General features: G+C 46.0%; 1 protein-coding gene across 1 annotated transcript in view; it reads right to left on the bottom strand.

Moving 5' to 3' along the window:
• Positions 1–2,263: 2,263 nt before the first annotated feature.
• Positions 2,264–11,051, bottom strand: part of MOCOS (molybdenum cofactor sulfurase) — an 87,832-nt gene continuing 79,044 nt past the window's right edge. The window contains exons 13-15 of the mRNA XM_035135079.2: positions 10,549–10,675; positions 6,517–6,621; positions 2,264–5,437 (exon numbers count right to left, since the gene is read on the bottom strand). Coding sequence (XP_034990970.1) covers positions 5,324–5,437; positions 6,517–6,621; positions 10,549–10,675 — 346 coding nt within the window. The 3' untranslated portion in view covers positions 2,264–5,323. The remainder of the gene's footprint in view (positions 5,438–6,516; positions 6,622–10,548; positions 10,676–11,051) is intronic.

The following is an 11,051-nucleotide window of genomic DNA, read 5'->3' as shown; positions in this document are numbered from 1 at the left end:
GCTGGGTATGTTTAGCCTGAAAAGAGGAGACTGATATGATAAAACTACTTCCATGCCTGTGTCGGAGGTGGAGTTGTGGGCATCACGACCCGACCACGCGCGCAGGGGCTGAGAGGCATAGATCCGCTGTGCTTCTGCCTGGGGTTTCTCCCACTAAGCATGCTGTCTTACAATATCTAATGCATTTAAGAGAGTTTGGTTGCGCTGCAAAGGCACTCAATATCCATACTGCAGCAGTATCCTTCTTCTGCAAGGCAGCTTATTCCATTGACACCTGAGTAGATTTCCTAGTGCTCTCGAGGGTTGGTGCAGGCTACAGCCGCCAATCAGCGATGACGGGGTGTTGGCTATATCAAATTCATAAACAGTTGAGGTGCAATTGTTGGTCCAAATTCGAGACATGACTCTTCTCTGCCGCCTATTCTAATAGCCTATGTTGGGGTGGAGAGGTGGTTTGTGGGCCATCCTGACACAACCATGGGAGCATGCTGCAGGATGTAACATTGTCCAGTTCCCAAGTGCATATTCGCCACTCCAAGGCAGACCGAAGCAGGTCGCCTGCAGGTCGTAGGGGTCCTTGCCCAGTAAAGGACACAAGGTGATTCATCCACCGGGGGCCAGCTGGCCCGGCCCACCTCTAATTTTCTCATAGTAGTCTGATCACCAGGATGGTTCACGCGTGTAAGACGCAGGGCTATTGCCATATGCGATTGTTGGCCAAAAGGATTAAAGACCTTGGGGAGGTGGAAGTCTAATGCCTACAAGGGGTACGTGCAGGCCTCATGGTAGTCTGTGTCCCTTCTGACCCTTTGCTGTCCTCCTTTATTCCAGATTACCATCAACTGCAGGTCTGGTCAGTTGACCACAGCCTGGTTCACGGGGCCCATACACATGCGATTGAATCTGGCCTTGGGTGTGGCCTTGGTCTCCCAGGAAATGTCAGAGTGGCCTGGATTGTAAGGAATGCATTGGGATGACCTCTTGTCAGCCATAAAAGCTGGGGCTGCTTCACAGGGGTCCCTCCGATGCTCTGGTCATACAGCTCGGGGGAAAGAGACTTGGCCTACAGTAAAGCCATGGATTTGAGGTGGAAGATTGATGGGGACTTTGGCGAACTGTTGGCAGCTTACCCAGGCCTGATGCTTTGGTGGTCATTTCTGCTTCAGAGGCGCTCGTGGCGTGATGGGCGTTGCCCGGCGCCTTAAATAAAGCACGGAGGCTCTTGGACTCTGCTGTGGCACGTAGGGTGGTAATGCTGAATGGTCAGGTTACCCAGCACCCTGGTGAAGCACCCCCTTTGCCGTGACGATGGCGTACATCTTCCAGTAGCGGGAAACGATATTGGTTGGCTGACATAGTTAAGGGTATAAGGTGTTGGTTGCAGGTGTGAGGGTATTGGCGGCGAGCCCTTTGGGCTCAATTGGCGGTTAGGCACTGGAAATTGCGTTAGAGCGGAGGAGGGTAGGTAGCGCCATCGCCTACCCTGCAAATGAAGGAGTATTCCATTAAAGGATTCTGGGGGCACAGTCTGGTCCGAAGCCTAGGGAGGTTAGGGCCATAAGGCACGCCCCTAACGGTGATCACAGGAGGAGTTCCGGTTGATGTACATCAATGGGCTCCTTACTGGTGGGTTAACTCTTCCCAGATGTCCAACACACGGGCTGGCGTCCAATATAGACAGTTAGGGTCCCATGCCTAAGCCAATACTGCTCAACATCCATAACCAATAAAGTTGTGGCCTTTTCGCCCATTTAAATCTATCTGATGTGTTGTGTGTCTTTATTCTCACGGGGAGGGAGGGACATTGCCACACAACTATCTTCAAATATCTAATCAGCTGTCACAGGGAAGATGGAACATGCTTGTGTTCACCTTCTCTGGAGGGGAGACTTAAACCAATGGAATAGATGAAAACCTGTTCCTTGATCTCAAGAACCTTCCTGCAAACATTTCATTTCCTGCCCTCCTGACAACACTTCAGAAAGCAGGAGGGTCCAGTCCTGCAGGGTACTGCTTCATCAGTGAGGAAGAGTCCTGTGGCCAGCAAGCCTGCACTTTTGGCGGATCAGGAACTGCCATGCCAAATGGCCTTGGTACATCCAAAGATGTCCAAATTGGCAGAGTCTGGAGCAGTTTAGTCCACCATCTCATTCCAAAACATCGTCACAGAGGAAAACCAACTGCTTTGTGTTCACAGCTTGGGTGACAATATCTCAAAGCCCCCCCCCCAATAGAGAATAGACAGACAGATCACTCTGCAAAATGTATAAGAGATGTCAGTTTAATTAAATGAACACATACAAAAATGAATTATATATTTTAGCTGAAACAAATATTTTCTAATATTTGAAATTTGGCAAATATTTCCAACCTGCTTTTCAGAAAGATGAATGCAAATTCTAACACAGAATAGTTTGTTCTGAGTGACATTTCCTCTCCAAATTAAGTTCGTTGGATTTGTTCATAGTCTCTTGAATGTTTTGGCTGGTATTACAAAAAAATACCAGTCCCACTTCATGTCTATTTAATGTGTTCCATAAAATGCTTTCAGATACTAATATATCATATGCTAACTATCAAATATTATTAAATATAAAATATTGGAATCAAGTATCCCATGATATCAAATACAGATCTCAAATATCAGACAAATAATTTAGCTTCAAAAATATTTGGATAATATCTGCAAAGCAGAATTTGCATTTATTGTCAGGACTGATGTACAGCAAAATTATTTTGTTTAAGCAGACAGTGCACAAATATAGTTATTCACTTGAATAAAAAGTGCGGCTCAATTTACCACTTGGCATTTTCCCAGCATTCCATCTAGGCTGTAGCTATGTAAATCTCTCCATTCCATTTCACTATTCCACTGGGTCAGATTCTGGGCTGGCCCAATACATTTCGACACCTGAGGTGAACCACAAAATGGCATTTCCATCCCCACCAGTGTTAAGAAGGGCTCAGTGAAGATCTACATCAGAAATCACGGCTCCATCAGGATCTTGACGCCTGTGGTGATTGGCTCACCTTGCCAATCATTTGGCCTTGGTCAAATGTGCCACTCAGCTGAAGTGTCACAACCAATCTTTATGCACAACAAGGGGGAATCTGGTGCTTGTCCACAGATTAGGTAATCAACTTGCTACACTGCTATGAGGCAACAGATCAGCACACAAGGACTCTTCATACACAGGCTGCAGTCCTGTGCAAACTAAGCAGGGAGCAAGCCTTGCTGAACGTAGTGGAACTAGCAAGCACTGGATTGCAGAGATTGCATGCTTGGGCTGCAAAGACACAATCTTGTACTGCATTATGTTTGTGGTGGTGAAGCCTTGCCATGAGCAAGAAGAGCAAAACAGGCCAGTGCTGCATGAAAGACAGAGAGGGGAAAGAAAGAAAGAAAGAAAGAAAGAAAGAAAGAAAGAAAGAAAGAAAGAAAGAAAGAAAGAAAGAAAGAAAGGGCACAGTACCAAAGTAGTAATGGTATCAAAAAAGGAGATAAGGTTGGTTTGGAATGATCTGTTCTGGATAAATTCATGGCAGCTCCTCATAATCAACACATGCTTTTTAGATGCTCAAAAGCAGGCCAATTTCCCCTCCATTCCGGCTTATATTTGGTGCTAAAGCCCACCTGCTGGGTGAGCGACCAAAAGCTGGGTAAAAAACAGAAAGTGGGATTACATCCAGGGCCGTCTTAAGCACCTCTGGTGCCCTGGCGCCGTGGTGCGATGGATCCTTCTGGTCCCCCGCCCCCCCGTTTCCCAGCGCGGCGGGTGGGTGGGCTCCCCCCTGGCGGGCCGGCGCTGTGGCACCCTGTGCTACCCAGCCTGGCCGGCCCTGATTACATCAGCCCCGAAGCTGATTGTATGTAAAATTGCGGATTAAAATTGGTGAAATGCAAGGGATGGGGGATGCTGGGAGATTGGCAGTGTGAGAGGGGGAATGTATATTATATATTTATACAAAAAATTCAAGGGGGGTTCATTTTCACTCTCTGTTTATTACTGGGGCAGGCCATGTTAAGGAGGAATATGTGTGTGTTGTCTGGGAAGAAGCAAGATCTGTTTTTCAGATCCTTCAGGGCCTTCTCGGTAGTGGCACCCGCCCTGTGGAACGCCCTCCCAGCAGATGTCAAGGCAATAAGCAATTATTTTACTTTTAGAAGACAACTGAAGGCGGCCCTGGTTAGGGAAGTTTTTAATGTTTGATGCTGTACTGTTTTTAATATTCGGTTGGAAGCTGCCCAGAGTGGCTGGGGAAACCCAGCGAGATGGGCGGGGTATAAATAATAAATTATTATTATTATTATTATCAGGCAAAAGTGCTACTCAAGAGGCATCAGAGGGAAATGTTTCAAAACTGATTAATGACCATTATAGATAGATAAAAGAGGATAGGTTATAACAGGCCTCCCCAAATTTCGGCCCTCCAGATGTTTTGGCCTACAACTTCCATGATCCCTAGCTAAGAGGACCAGTGGTCAGGGATGATGGGAATTGTAGTCCAAAACATCTGGAGGGCCGAAGTTTGGGGATGCCTGGGTTATAACAATGTATAAAAGCCATAGCAGAAATTGGTAATTGGACAGGTGATGTGTAGGGAGAAGGGATGAGTGTATTTTGAAGAGATAGTTGTAGAAGTTATTTTATTGGGAGCAGCAAAGAAGGGAGGAAAATAGAGGGGACATTTGGGGGAGGGTGGGAAATCAACTTTTAAATTTGTATTAATTTGGTGGCAATTTGTTAAAGATTATGGAAAATCAATATAAATAATTGGCGAAAAAACAGGTCTGGAAGAGTCCTTTTTTGCAGGTGCCACTTGCATTTGTTTTATTTACAAGCAGTGCATCCTGGAAGCTAACAGCAGGCACTGCAACAAGGCAGCAAATTTGCTATCCACGTTAAAGCCTTGACTCCCAAGCATCTAAAACTATTTCTCCCCCACACACACTGTGCACACACCCCATACTTAATTTAAATCAGCTGACTATTTGAGGTTATTAACTATCAATCTAACTCGTGAAGTGGCATTCTGAGGACATTAAATTTCCTAGTCAGCATCACTGCCCTGCAACAAGTCTCTTGTGAACCTGAATGGAAAGCAGAAATCAAAAATTATCAAGCACATAGAGTTGCAAAAAGTGATCCACATGATTAGCTGTGACATGTCATTTCTGAATGTTTAAAGGCGATTGACATTTTACTCATAATATTGGAGAAGATCATTTTGCTGTTGAGAACACATATGAATAATCTGCCAGACTGTCCCATACGCAGGTTTAGCTGAGGAATCATCCACCTGTTTGCTCTTCAGCAGATGGTCAACGTGCGATAACGTTCTTCACTGCTGCAAGCACTGGCGATCCCACGGACAATGTATCTGGATGGTGGACCTGCATCTCAGGATGATTCATCAGGTATATTCCAAACTTAGTCTGAGGGGGGGGGAACATTTGTAAGTAAGATCAAATACCCAACAGGTGGAACAGTAACAACTGCCATGCCTCTGGATGGTTAAACTAAATTCCTATAAGTACCAGTATATTGACTACAAGCAGTGCAATGAACAGAAACAATGGTCAAGTTATTGAAGATGATGTTCAGAACCATTTCCATCTTCCTTGCTTAAATTCGGCCTTAATTTATGCAAAGATTCCAAGGAAGTATTTGCTGTGGGAGTTATCCAGACTTTGGCTTGCTGGCTTGCATCATGCTGTACTGTGGGACAATTTCTGGCCTGTTTTGTGGTGAGCTCATCCTTTAGTGGGCTGGGGTGGCATTTGGCCTTTCTATAGTTATCACTGGGTGAACACTATTAATAATCCCCCCCCCCAAAAGCAGGAGTAAGATAGCAAGGGGGGAGGAAAGGAGGCATGCTGCTCTGTTAAAAATTAAGCTTAACATTTATTATATTTACAGATCTTTCAGGGCTTGAGGGGGCAAAAAAAAGGCAAATGAAAGCTTGCCTCTCTCTCTCTCTCTCTCTCTCTCTCTCTCTCTCTCTCTCTCTCTCTCTCTCTCTCTCTCTCTCTCTCTCTCTGTGTGTGTGTGTGTGTGTGTGTGTGTAACTTTTCCTTCTCCCCTTTTTTAAAACCAAAAGGTTTTGTGGGAGTGGCAGCAAAGCTCCATTGAGCAGCTCGTTCACATTTGTATATTCCCTCATATGAATCTGCCTGGGTCCTGAGATCTTCAAGGAAGGCGCTCCTCTTGGTCCCACCACCCTCACAGGCATGCTTGGTGGAGATGTGGGAGAGGGTCTTCTCGGTGGTGGCTGCTCCCAGACAAATTTGGAACTCCCTCCCTGGAGTACATACATACATACATACATACATACATACATACATACATACATACATACATACATAGTTAGTATTAATTCTATTAATGTTTAATTGTATTTAAATTATTCTTTATTCTCTCTGTTTTCAGCTGTTCTTATTTTATCTGTAAGCCTTCCGTGTCAGGGAAAAGGGCGCATTATTATTATTTTTTTAAAAAGTAGTTGTATACTGACTTTTTTGTCTTTAGTGGCAGCCAGAGTCTGAAGAAATTCCTTGTTCCGTTCTCCAGTTTTTTGATCAATGCAGATAACCAAACACCTGTGGCATGGCCCGATAACCTGAAATATGCACAAAGAAGATCTTGAAGCCCCCACTTAGCCAAGAATCACAACACACCTGCTTCTAGAGGAGTCAAATGTCAGTAGCAACCATTCTGACCATATAGCCAGCACCAAACATTTTTGGCCTGCAAAGTTGAGCAGGGGTGGGGTGGGGGTGTAAACCAGGACATTCTATACAAGATCTCAAAGCAGCTGTTTTATTACAGAAAATTTTCAGAAACAGACTGGAAAGAAAAGTTGCTGAATTGCAACTCATTAGCAAGCTTAAAACCATGGAGCCACCTGGAATGAACAAAGACATACGCTTCTTATCTCATTATACATGATCAAGCTTTCCTTAGCACCTCAGCCCTTGCTTCCCCCCCCCCCCGCAAGACCAATTGCAGTCATTAACAGTCGTTAACAGTCATCAACAGGTTTACCACTCCTATCAGCCCATCACCCATTCCCATCACCCCACCCTCTGAATATACATAAGGGTCTGGTTTCTTCTGTTTCAGTGCATCTGATGAAGTGTGCATGCACACGAAAGCTCATACCATTATTTTCATTGCCATGCTCCTACACTTTGTTGAAGGGAAACTCCCCACCGGAGTACAAATCATATATCGAACAGATAGAAAGCTTATCAATCTGAGCAGGCTGAAAGCAAACAGTAAGGTTACCGTAACGTCCGTCATAGAGCTTCAGTATGCTGGTGACAACGTAGTGTGCGCACGCTCAGAGGATGACCGCCAAACCATCCTAAATATCTTTGCAGAAGCTTACGAAAAGCTTGGCCTATCACTCAACATCCAAAACACCAAAGTGCTGCACCAACAAGTACAAAATAACCCAACTCAGTGGTGTAATGTTGGAAAATGTTTATCACTTCTCCTACCAAGGCAGTTACAGGTAGGTAGCAGTGTTGGTCTGAGTCGAAACAAAATAAAAAAATTCCTTCAGTAGCACCTTAAAGACCAACTAAGTTTTTATTTTGGTACTAGTGTCATTCAACCCGTTAAGTAAACGGGCGCTAGAAAAGTGTGGGCACTCTGCACATGCTCAGAGGGGTTGCTACCCAGAAATGAGTTCTGGAGCGAGCACCGCTCCCGCCGCTGGGAAAAGGGGGTAGGGAGGCGAGACAAAGGGAAGGGGGCTGAGGGGAAGCCATGAGCCCCGCTCGTCGTCGAGGCATTTCCCCAGCCGGCCTCCGAAGGGGGCGGAATAAGGCCTGAGGAAGGTTTCCGAGCTGTCCGGGGGCCGAGGGAGGCAAGCAGCCTGTTTCCCCCTCCCGCCCTCAGACCACCGCGCTCGATTTTATTTTATTTATTTTTAGTGTGAAAAGCAACGTGGGCCAGAGAAGCTCCAGTCGAGCCCAGCCTCTCCCGTCCCCTGCCCTCCCCGTCAGGCACCGGAAGAGATCTCCGGGACCTGAGAGCAGCGCGGAGCGGCATGGGCACCCTTGGCAAGCTCAGGGCAGCGCTCCCGGCTGGCCTGCGGGCAGTTCAGCTGCCAGAGAGGCTCTTCGGAGGCGCCTCCGCCGTGCAGCTCCGCCCTCAGCCTCCCGCTCAGGAAGCGGAGGCGGCCGCCACGCTCTACGTCCACGTGAGTCCGGCGGGAAGAGGAACGCGACCCACCGCGCGCGAGAGGCAAAAAAAAATTTGGCGGTTGGCGGCCACAGGGAAATGGTTAGGGAAACGGTCCAGTCTCTGCATCCAGTCCCTGTGTCCGTGGGACACATGCGCAGTAGCGCGGACACAGGGACACAGGGAATCTGGACGCAGAGACACTTGCATATTATTATATAGGATGAGCTTTCGTGTGCATGCACACTTCTTCAGATACACTGAAACCTAGGCAGTTACCTTTCCACAAGGGCCAACATTGATGCCGAAATTCAGCATCGCCCGAGCTCTGCGAGTGCAGCTTTCTCCCGATTGAAGTGCAGAGTGTTTGAGGGCCGGGACATTCTCCCCCACCCCCAAATAATATTTATTGATTTTCAAACATTACAAATTACAAAAATTCACAAAAAAACAAGAATAAAAACATAAAAAAGAAAAACATATCAATTCTAACATTTTAATTAACATTGTAGACTTCCTCGATTCCCCTCGCACTGGCTCCATTTTTAACTCCAAATTAAGCAATTTTCATTTATTATCTTAAATCATTCTAACACATTTTTTCATTATCTCACAACTATTTCTATTCTTAAAAGCATCGACTGTCTTCCACCCATAATTCACCTTAGTCCAAATCTAAATTTATTTTCCCAGCCATCTATTTCTCTCCTTAGCCTCAAATTTATACCCAAAAATTTTCCATACATTCAAATATTATTTCTTTTATCATAATAACATTTAAACACTTAAATCTAATTCAGCCCCCCCCCTCCCCTGGACTCAGGGTCTCCCAGATGAATCAGCCAGTTCCATAGGTCATTCCAGTTTTGGGCCATCTTGATCAGTCAGAAAATAACATTCATTATATCCAGAAAATAACCACCAATAAGGAAGCAGAATCCACTGTGAAGAAGCCCTTCCAAAAGTGGCTATGAGGGAATAGTTGAGCGGGTGAGGGAAGTTGATAGAGTGAAAGGAAACATTGGCAGACTCAATAAAAAGAGAGCAGGATAAAAAAAGGGGGGAGGGGGAGAGAAACCTGGAGCAAACCCAGGGAGTTACTTGAGCAGCAAGGTTACATTTGTGCTTCCTGAGGAGAGTGGGGAGTGGTGCCATAAGTCTCTTAAAAGGTAAAGGTAAAGGAACCCTTGACTGTTAAGTCCAGTCGAGGACGACTCTGGGGTTGTGGTGCTCATCTCGCTCTAGGCCGAGGATGCTGGCATACAGCTTCCGGGTCATGTGGCCAGCATGACTAAGCCGCTTCTGGCGAACCAGGAAACGCTGTTTACCTTCCTGCTGGAGCGGTACCTATTTATCTACTTGCACTTTGACGTGCTTTCTTAGGCCCATCAATTGCAATCCTCCTTCCACCACAGCATAGCCACAAGGAACACCAGTGTACAGATCATGGTGCTGCTGGCTGGGCTCTTGGTCAGTCTTGTAGGGTTCCAGCCTCATATAATTTTAGCATGTTTAAATCTAATCAGTGCATGAAGGGGTTAAAATAATAGAGTAAACTGTCCTGTCAGGCTGAGCCTATGCCATCACCCTCCACCTTAGCAGCAATAGGTCACCTTTGCTGTACAGTGTATCTCTCTCTGAGGACTTCGGCATGTAGGGAGGTTTGAGGTGGTCATTCCAGCCAGCCACATGACTTTGACCAGCCTCATCTATTTCAGACCAGAGTCTGAAACTAGCATTTTTTTCAACAGTTTATCAATAGTTTAACTTTTACCTTTTGTAACTATGCAACGTCTTGACTGCCTGTGCATCTTTTCTGGCTGCTGTATGGAAAAGCACATGGATCTGACATTTGAAGAGTTTTTTTTAAAGTTAATTATTTTATGACTTACTCAAATGTGTGGTCAATGTCTATGCTGGGGAAGTGGAACAGTTTGGAAAGAGCTTTTGAAATGGGACATTTGAGGGACTCACTGGAAGAACAGTTTTTAAAGGCTTTACACCAGGTTTTCTTTGCTGAATGTTTTGCGATGCTAGTTCTCTGCTGGGGTTCTCTTACCATAGAGTACCTGCCCCAAACTTGGGTCTTGGCTCCCAGTATTCAACAAATCTGACAGTACCAGCTGCCTTCTTGCCCTGGCATCACAGTGCCATGCCAGGTCACTTCTGTGGTAGCAGAGAGTCATTGTACACACAAAGCAATACACTGTTGCTCAGACTACTGTAGCTGAAAGCTGTTCTGTATCCCAAACAGCTGTTCCAGATCCTTGCCTGAATCATTGTCTTGCAAGAAGCTGCTGCCTGCTATTTCTCAGCATGCCGCCTGACACTAACAAACCACTGCAGCCATTTGTACCTTGAAACGCAGGGGACCTACTGCAATCTCCTCCCACAGGTCTTCTTCGAACGGCTCATCTGTGCTGACTACAATGTTGGCACGGAAGCGGTGGACAAGTTCCTGCGGGGGAAGTGATTCGCCTAGTCTGTTCCACAGAGGCAGGGGAGAAACAATATGGTCTAATATTAACCCAAATGAGTTCAGTAACACTTGTGCTTTCAAGTTTCCCAGCTCAGTGAAGACAGATTTCACAAACCCTTAATGACTAACATGAACAAAGTTTGACCAAGTGCAATCAGTGGCGTAGCTAGGGTTTTTGCTGCCCGGGGCGGTCACTGAGTTTGCCGCCCCTCTTGCTGTTCCTCATCTGGGAGCCCCGTCAGCTTGCCACAGTCCTCCCCTCCGCTCTGAATTTCCTTTCCTTCTCTCTCCCCCCCCCCCACTTCCCAAGAGGCAAGAAGGAATTTGGTTCCTGTCACTTCAGACTCCACCTCTTCTTCGCTTTTCTTAATGCCTCATCA

The sequence above is a fragment of the Zootoca vivipara genome, chromosome 13 (genome assembly GCF_963506605.1).
Source record: "Zootoca vivipara chromosome 13, rZooViv1.1, whole genome shotgun sequence".
Taxonomy (NCBI): domain Eukaryota; kingdom Metazoa; phylum Chordata; class Lepidosauria; order Squamata; family Lacertidae; genus Zootoca; species Zootoca vivipara.
The sequence above is the reverse complement of the archived record's forward strand: the minus strand, read 5'-3'. Positions and strand labels throughout refer to the sequence as shown.